This window comes from Hyalella azteca, unplaced genomic scaffold (assembly GCF_000764305.2).
Source record: "Hyalella azteca isolate HAZT.00-mixed unplaced genomic scaffold, Hazt_2.0.2 contig408, whole genome shotgun sequence".
Taxonomy (NCBI): domain Eukaryota; kingdom Metazoa; phylum Arthropoda; class Malacostraca; order Amphipoda; family Hyalellidae; genus Hyalella; species Hyalella azteca.
This window is the reverse complement of record NW_025930760.1, coordinates 108,718-117,486: the sequence shown is the minus strand read 5'-3', so window position 1 is coordinate 117,486 and position 8,769 is coordinate 108,718. Positions and strand designations below refer to the sequence as shown.

At 39.9% G+C, this 8,769-nt stretch overlaps 2 protein-coding genes across 2 annotated transcripts; both read left to right on the top strand.

Annotated features, from left to right (window-relative positions):
• Nucleotides 1-799: 799 nt before the first annotated feature.
• On the top strand, nucleotides 800-4,017 carry LOC125177651. The gene is made up of 3 exons (XM_047879802.1): nucleotides 800-933; nucleotides 2,971-3,094; nucleotides 3,890-4,017. The coding sequence occupies exons 1-3, from the start codon at nucleotides 841-843 to the stop codon at nucleotides 4,015-4,017; spliced, it is 345 nt and encodes a 114-aa protein (XP_047735758.1). The 5' UTR covers nucleotides 800-840.
• A 1,671-nt stretch (nucleotides 4,018-5,688) lies between these two features.
• Nucleotides 5,689-7,867, top strand: LOC108681055. The gene is made up of 3 exons (XM_047879800.1): nucleotides 5,689-5,769; nucleotides 6,553-6,648; nucleotides 7,199-7,867. Exons 1-3 carry the CDS (start codon nucleotides 5,695-5,697, stop codon nucleotides 7,865-7,867), a joined length of 840 nt encoding a protein of 279 aa, XP_047735756.1. The 5' UTR covers nucleotides 5,689-5,694.
• Nucleotides 7,868-8,769: the final 902 nt, after the last annotated feature.

The following is an 8,769-nucleotide window of genomic DNA, read 5'->3' as shown; positions in this document are numbered from 1 at the left end:
AGACCTAAATTATTTTAAGTGAGTAAAGTATATATATAGTATGACGTGCGGGCGCTCACGTTATAGACGAGCTGGCGCTAACGCTGCGTATCATCGATACGTACGTCAAGTCATACTTAATCAAGTCTTAATCGTTTTTCTTGTGGACTAAAAAGTAGAAAATAAATAAATCTGCCCGACACACGTTTTTTGGGGCGAGCCATAATTTATTTTCTACTTTTTAGTCCACAAGAAAAACGTGGTTTTTTAAAAAGTTTTTTTTTAAGTATTTTATTAATAATAGTTTATAAGCTGTTAGAGGCTGTAGACATAAAACTTGACCAAGTCATCAGAAATAAGCGATGAGACAAGTGACTGGAGTACTTGTCTGGTGCGAGCAGTTCTGCTGGACGTGCTAGAGACGAGCATCAACACGGCGCTGCTGCCTGCCAAGCTTCACGCGCGCTTCAGCTTCTTCGTCTGCTCCACACGCACGACGCTTACCAGTGCTGGCGGTAACGTCGGCTGCACTAGTGATCTTATTGTGACACGACAGTTATTAGCTGTCGTGTTATTAGCTGTCATGGCATTAACTGTCATACATTACAGTTACATGTATTGTATGTAATGTAACAGTGTTAACTGTAATGTCATTAACTGTCATATCATTAACAGTCTTTATATTTATTTATATTTACATCTAAAAGGCTTATATTTTAAATATTCTGCAGGTGTAAAGATATTTATAAAGTTATATGGTTACATCGCAATTACTGCGTTGAGACAGCCAGGCTCTATGCTGCAGGAGGCAGCGTGCAGTGCTGCAGAGCTACAGCTGCTGCACGAGTGCCGCTGAGCAGCATGAGTCCTGCGTGGTGCTGCGGTCCCTTGCTGCACGTGCTGCCCACTGCTGCTGCATGCCTCACGTACGAGCAGCACGAGCACAACGAACAGGTATAACTTGCAGCATTTACCGACCATGTTTGCAGCATTTAAATACATCGTATTTATAAATAGTTTAGGCAACATTTATGGTGATGTTTCCAACTTCAATTTTCAAAATTTGGCGTCATATCTAAAACCACTTCATTTGCAATCTTTGTTTGATGCTTTCTTTATCTTCATTAGTTTCTATTACTAATGTTATAAATCAGCTAAAAATTTGCGCAATAATTCACGTATCTTGTACGACTTCGAAATTTTTGTGACGATTCTGATCTGATTCAAGTATTAATTATCACATAAAACGGGCGATTCCTCGAAATCTCATGATGAAATAAATTCAAAAACCGAAAAGAAGTTAGCTGTCATCAAATGAGCGTTTCCATGTCGTGCTTTCTAATTGAGAAAATTCAGTAACATCCTGTCACCCCGACAACCTCGCGACAACGACTATAATATATAGTGTATTGTATATTGCCGTAACAGCTGATCATAGATTGCTTACAAGGCCTCTGATTGGTCCAGCCTGATCGGGTGCATTATCAGCTGTTCGTGACAGTATCTCCTGATAAGCATGACGTGTAATGTATACGTGTCACTGCGAGTGCGCACGGCGCATTTGCGACTTTTCTCGACGCATGCTAAGGACACTCTGCTTAGTAACCGCCTCTATCTCTGTCGCACGTTGGTCAATTAGCTTAGCGATGTCCTTGTAGTGGTTCTCTTCAATATTTGTTTTATATTCTCCAATGTATGGAGTAATTAATGATAGTTAGTCTACGTGAAGGTACACGACGGCCACCTTGATCTCGAATGTTCTCTTCGAGTACTTGAGTGTAAGAACGATAGTGCAATTCTGTATTAGATGAACTATATATGATTTCTTAATCTTTGCTGTAGCTCGTATTATTTAGTTTCTCCCATTATTAAAATCAGCAAATGAATTATGTTACAAAAGCATCGTAAGAACTGGTCTGAATTTATTATAATTGAATATAGCATCCTCTTATGATGATGCATTTTTGGCCTACCTGGAGAAGAGTTTGTGGTCAAATTGATTAAATTTCGTGGCTGCTATATGGTTGTGTTCCGTTTGTGCTTCACTTGCTTTCAACGCGTTCCGCACGCTTATTGGCAGATGTTACATAATTCTGTTGCGTCAGGTGGGCATAAAATTTTGGTCACTACACTTGTCTATTAAAGTATTATAAAAATTTCCTCGTTTCCTGTGACAATGAAGTTCCATTTTAGGTTAGCATCGGAAGCGTTGGCAGCGCCTGAATAAGCTTCGCAAGTTAGCGGCCTTGTAATTAAGGTTTAGTTTAATGCTTGATAAATATTAGACTTTTATTACTACTTTGCCGTTTTGTTTATCAGAAGCAGGTTAAGGCTTGGTAGCTGGAATTAGGGTAGTTAGTCCCTGTTGTACGCTAGCCAACATTCACCTGGTATTGGTTCAAGAACTAAAAATTATCCATGGAAATAATAGAAAATTTGATGCAGAAATTTTGGAGAACCTCAGTTCCGTGTTGCGGCTGAGGTCGTTGTATGCTTCAAATATAAAAGAGATAATAATAGCTCAATATAAGACTAGATGGTCATAGATATGCTTCTTTTAGACGTTGAACACACGAGTATTGCAGGAATCAGCCATTATCTTCAACACGGACACTACGGTGCTGTGGTGCTCGGTGTGGGATTTCCCAGATTCTGACTTTGCTGCGTTATTAGTGTAAATTATATTTTATTATTAGAGGTAATAATATATTATTTATTTAATAATATATTACATATATAATATATTATTATATATATATAATATATTACTCGCTTTGTTCACTGCCTGAGCTGACTGCTTCTTACTGATCGAGTGATGCTTAAAAGCCTTAAATTAACATTAAATAATTCTGACTTTGCTGCGTTTTTAGTATAAATAATCTTTTATTATCCAAGGTAATAATATATTATTACATATTATATACTCGCTTTATTTACTGCATGAGCTGACAACGTCTAGCTGAGTGATGAGGTACGTGATGGTGCGTGCAGATGGTGCGGGCGCTGCACCACAGCCTGCAGGAGAGAGACGAGGCGCTGGTGTGTACGCTGCACCACACACCACACACCGGGGTGTCCATCACCCCTCGGGTGGTGCTATACCCCGCCCCTCATGGTGTGTCATGTATACGTCAGGGTGTTAGTTTGTGTGGTGAGCCCTGTATGATGTGTGGTGCCCTGCATGGTGCGTGGTGCACTTCACATGTTTGTACTGTTCTATGTTTCGAGGAACTCTCTAATTCTAGACTTCCGACTTCCTTGGTGTCTATAGGGGAGGTACCATAAAAAAATATTTTCGAGTTTGTAACTCTTTTAGCCAATCACTGATTGCATTTCAAGCTAAACCCATCAATCACAGACGAAATATCAGACGCTATGTTTACCTCGAAACGAAATGTTTACGAAATATCGGACGCTATGTTTAGTTTTGATAAGACGGCTACATGCAGGATGACATCGCTGCGAGGTTGCGTATGTTTGAACCCTCATACGGCCCCCAAAATATCACAAATTTTCCCGTCCATTTCATTGTTGAAAACAAGTTCTTAACTTACGGCTCAGTTTGGTGGGTCGATGTAGAGGCAGGTGCCCTTGGTTCCGCGATTTTCTGGGTAGAAAATCCTGCGGAAGTTCCAATGGTTACGTCACTCTAATGTTTATATTTTGAAATATTGGCCTGTTGCCGTATTAGGCTATTGAAATGCCATTAGAATTTAAGTATCGATATTAGAAACATGAGCCGAATGAAGTTTTTTTTACGGAATTCCAAAAGGGTCTAATATTTATGGTTTACGGCTCAATCAAAAGGCTAATATTTTTGGTTTATGGCTCAATAAGTAAGTATGTTTATGTGTTGTAGCTCAAGTTCGTTGGCCGTTGAAGTTATACCAAACAATTCATTACCGGGCAGGGGTGTTAGCGATGAGCTGTCTGGTGCCCAGGGAGCTCTGGCTGCCCCAGGTTCTTCCCCCGCCCGGAGACAACCCCGATCCCCAGGTGTCGTGCCCTGTTGTACCCATACTATTGCATCCAGACTAACTTATCCAGAATAAAATACTTATTATATTATCCAGACTAAAATACTGGTAAAATCATCATCACAATAACATGAAAATTGTTAATGAGAAGTCATCAATGCTGTTACATATACGTATATAGATTCAGGTGATACAGTGGAATGCACGAAATTGATTCCATGATTGCAGTAAGTGAAATGTTAGTCGGAATATTGTGAAGTTGGTTATGAAGGACTGAGGTCAAGACGTTAACGAGATCTAAACACAATTGTGTTAATGAATAGTTTCGAATGAGAATGATATTTTTGATTTCCGAATAAACTTCGTTAATAACGAAATGTTTTGAAAGCGGATGTGGATAGGTTTATTTAACTGGTGACGTCTAGATAAGAGGTTGTTGTCAAGATAACAGGTTGTCAAGATAACAGGTTGTCAAGATAACAGGTTGTTGTCAAGATAACAGGTTGTCAAGATAACTGGTTGTTGTCAAGATAACAGGTTGTCAAGATAACTGGTTGTTGTCAAGATAACAGGTTGTCAAGATAACTGGTTGTTGTCAAGATAACAGGGTGTTGTCAAGATAACAGGTTGTTGTCAAGATAACAGGGTGTTGTCAAGATAACAGGCTGTTGTCAAGATAACAGGTTGTTTGTTTTCATGATAACAGGGTGTCAAGATAACGGGTTGTTGTCAAGATAACAGGCTGCTGTTAAGATAACAGGGTGTTGTCAAATTAACAGGTTGTTTTCAAGATAACAGCCTGTTGTCAAGATAACTTGGTGTTGTCAAGATAACAGGCTGTTGTCAAGATAACTTGGTGTTGTCAAGATAACAGGCTGTTGTCAAGACAACAGTTTAATGTCAAGATAACAGGCTGTTGTCAAGATAACAGGTTGTTGTCAAGATAACAGAGTGTTGTCAAGATAACAGGGTGTCAAGATAACAGGGTGTTGTCAAGATAACAGAGTGTTGTTAAGATAACAGGTTGCTGTCAAGATAACAGGTTGTTGTCAAGATAACAGGTTGTTGTCAAGATAACAGAGTGATGTCAAGATAACAGGGTGTCAAGATAACAGGGTGATGTCAAGATAACAGGGTGTTGTTAAGATAACAGGTTGTTGTCAAGATAACAGATTGTTGTCAAGATAACAAGTTGTTGTCAAGATAACAGGTTGTTGTCAAGATAACAGGGTGTTGTCAAGATAACAGGGTGTTGTCAAGATAACAGGGTGTCAAGATAACAGGTCATATCTGCGAGGTCGCGTTTGTCTGAATCTTCATACGGCCCCAAAATATCACATATTTTCCCGTCTTTTTTCATTGTTGAAAACAAGTTCTTAAGCTTAGCTTACGGTTGAGTTTGGTGGGTCGATGTAGAATTTTCTGGGTAGAAAATCCTGCGAAAGTTCCAATGGTTAGATTGCTATAAGGTTTATATTTTGAAATATTGGCCTCTTGCCGTATTAGGCTATTGAAATGCCATTAAAATCTAAGTGGCTATATTAGAAACATGAGCTGAAAGAAGATTTTTTTGCTGAGTTCCAAAAGGGTCTAATATTTTTGCTTTATGGCTCAATGAAAAAGGTCTAATATTTTTGGTTTATTACTCAATAAATAAGTATGTTTGTGCGTTGTAGCTCAAGTTTGATGGTGGTTGAAGTTATACCAGATAATTCATCACCGGGCAGGGGTGTTAGCGATGAGCTGTCTGGTGCCCAGGGAGCTCTGGCTGCCCCAGGTTCTTCCCCCGCCCGGAGACAACCCCGATCCCCAGGTGTGGTCTGTTATAACCATACTGTTGCATTTGGAATTATACAGATTAAAATACTTATTATATTATCCAGACTTATTATCCAGACTAAAATACTGGCAAAATCATCATCACAATAACATGAAAATTGTTAATGAGAAGTCATCAATGCTCTTATAATGTATTGACTCAGGTAATGTAGTGGAATGCCCGAAATTGTTGCATGATTGCAGTATGCTAAATGTTAGCCGAAATATTTTGTGAAGTTGCATATGAACGACTGAGGTTAAGACGTTAAAGTGATTTAAACACAGTTGTATTGATGAAGGGTTTTGAATGAGGAATGATATTTTTGATTTCCGAATAGGCTTCAGTAATAAACTAGATATTTTGAAAACCGAGGTGGAAGTATTTGTTCAACGGAGGGTGTCAAGATAACAGGGTGTTGTCAAGATAACAGGTTGTTGTCAAGATAACAGGGTGTTGTCAAGATAACAGGTTGTTGTCAAGATAACAGGTTGTTGTCAAGATAACAAGTTGTTGTCAAGATAACAGGGTGTCAAGATAACAGGTTGTTATCAAGACAACAGGTTGTTGTCAAGACAACAGGCTGTTGTAAAGATAACAGGTTGTTGTCAAGATAACAAGTTGTTGTCAAGATAACTGGGTGTCAAGATAACAGGTGTCAAGATAACTGGGTGTCAAGATAACAGGGTGTTGTTAAGATAACAGTTTGTTGTCAAGATAACAGGTTGTTGTCAAGATAACAGGTTGTTATCAAGATAACAGGTTGCTGGTCCACTACAGGTCGCCGCTGTGATGACGAATGCACTCGACGCTCTCCCGCCCGTTGGTGACCTGCAAGTCTTCTCTACAGGTCTTACAGAGGCGCTGCGTCTGCAGGTATTGCAGGTCTTACAGGGACGCTGCGTCTGCAGGTATTGCAGGTCTTACTGATACAAATTTCATGTATATTGAATAGGTCTGAAAATGAATATAGGTACAGGTTCTCGTATTCATGGCAAGGTAATGCTTATGACAGATTACACTGAAAATAATTCTGTAAACTCTACTAAACAGCGTTCAATTTACCGTATTTACTGATAAGCATATAAAATGATATATGAATTCATTGACTAGTTTAAGAATAAGTCCAGCAGCTATCTCAATCAATCGTCAGTTATGGAAAGATCGGGTTCCAAAGGCCGGATCCCTTGTGAATCAAGTCACGAAAAGTTCAAGAATAGGCAACAGGCCATGGGCCTATTTCTTCAGCGCCTACACTTCTATTCTATTCTATTGTATTCTATTTTTTTATATTTCTTATTCTATTCTATTCTAATCTGTTATATTATATTATATTATTTTATATTTTAATCTATTCTATTCGATTCTATTCTAATTATATTTCTATTTCCTATTCTATTTCTAATTCCCATCTCACTGATCTCAGTGTACGGGCAACAGGCGCAGCAACAGCAGCAGCGATGCCAGCAGAGCGTGCGTGAAGGTCTCGCCGCAGCAGCAGCGCCCGACCTCCGACGCCCCGACGGCCGCCGCCAAAATATGTCGGCCCGGCAACAGCGCCCGCTCGTTTACTCATCCGTCGCAGGCGATGGTGAAGACCCGCCTGCCGCCTGTGCTGGGAATGCCAGCAGACGATCACTGCACTGCACGAGACGTTCGTCTGTCGGCTGGTGTTGCTCCCGTCAGGCGAGGATATGGTAATGTCACCGTGCAAAAAACGCAGCAGAAACCTTATATGCCAGCATTAAAAGGAGGGCAAATCCAAGTGAATCTAACACAAAAAACACAAAGCCAGCAAATCCAAGCGAAGCAAACACAAAGCCATCATCCTAGGCTTGGTTCGGTCTCCGGTGGCTGTGGCTCGGCTATGGAATGTGGGGCGCCGGCCTCCAAACCTTCGTATTGTTTGCAAATCCAAGCGAATCTAACACAAAAAACACAAAGCCAGCAAATCCAAGCGAAGCAAACACAAAGCCATCACCCAAGGCTTGGTTCGGTCTCCGGTGGCTGTGGCTCGGCTATGGAATGTGGGGCGCCGGCCTCCAAACCTTCGTATTGTTTCCTCAGGAGGGACCAACGCGAGCAAAAGTTCTGAGAACAAAGTTCTGGTAGAATCAGACAGGCGTGCGTTTAATAGAGCAATGCTAACGCTTGAATTAATGAGCCGTCATTTCCGTTCTTGATCAGTCAGGTGAGAGTCGTTGACTCATCATCAGTGACCGTGAGTAGGTTTAATTCATTTATTTAACACATGGATGCGCTTGAACTTCTATGGGATGAAGCTATCCTAACTATTATTGTTTTGTTAGTGTACAAAAAACATAGAGATGTAAGATGAACAAGATTCGCTTACAAGCGAATCATGTGTTTGAGAGAGCACTGATTTATGCATAGAAATGTCATTATTTTGCGTTCAAACGGCAAGACTGCATTGTTCCCAAAATCAAACATTTCTACTTTTCAACAACAGTTGTGAAAGAAATTTTACTAAGTGAAAACGAATTTTTCATTTGAAAATGATTTCGATTAAGTTTGTTAGATGATAAATTTGAAATGGCTGTTTTATTCTCGTTTTATCATAGAAAATCCCGATTCACTTTGACGTTCATTGTTAAACGCTGTCTTATTTAGTGTAGAGCTGTCCACGTTGAAATTGATTTCTTATTTGAGAAAAAGCTGTTAAACTCGTAATAAATTTTGATTTTGTATCACGGAGTTTTTTTAACGAGTTTTCATTGTGTATATTTTACCTGACAACGATAGCCTAAACTCCTAAAGAGTTCGAACGTTCATGCTAGTACAACCGTGCACTTGTCTCCACGTCTTCTCGCACGTCAAGCTGCAAAAATGCAACGTCGGATCTGACGCCAGCAAAAAAACGTAAGCGTCACTCGCTTTCACTCGCGATGCGGCAACGCGTAGAACAGTTACTGGAGAACAGTGTGCTGCTGGCACCTAAGGAAAACAGCTAACAATAATTATTAACAATAATTGCAC

Coding starts and splice junctions, on each gene's coding strand:
- LOC125177651 (XM_047879802.1), top strand. CDS start 841: ATGAGTCCTGCGTGGTGCTGCGGTCCCTTGCTGCACGTGCTGCCCACT. Junction 934..2,970: donor AGCACGAGCACAACGAACAG/GTATAACTTGCA, acceptor TGGTGCGTGCAG/ATGGTGCGGGCGCTGCACCA. Junction 3,095..3,889: donor GCTATACCCCGCCCCTCATG/GTGTGTCATGTA, acceptor ATTACCGGGCAG/GGGTGTTAGCGATGAGCTGT.
- LOC108681055 (XM_047879800.1), top strand. CDS start 5,695: ATGAGCTGTCTGGTGCCCAGGGAGCTCTGGCTGCCCCAGGTTCTTCCC. Junction 5,770..6,552: donor GAGACAACCCCGATCCCCAG/GTGTGGTCTGTT, acceptor GGTCCACTACAG/GTCGCCGCTGTGATGACGAA. Junction 6,649..7,198: donor CAGAGGCGCTGCGTCTGCAG/GTATTGCAGGTC, acceptor CACTGATCTCAG/TGTACGGGCAACAGGCGCAG.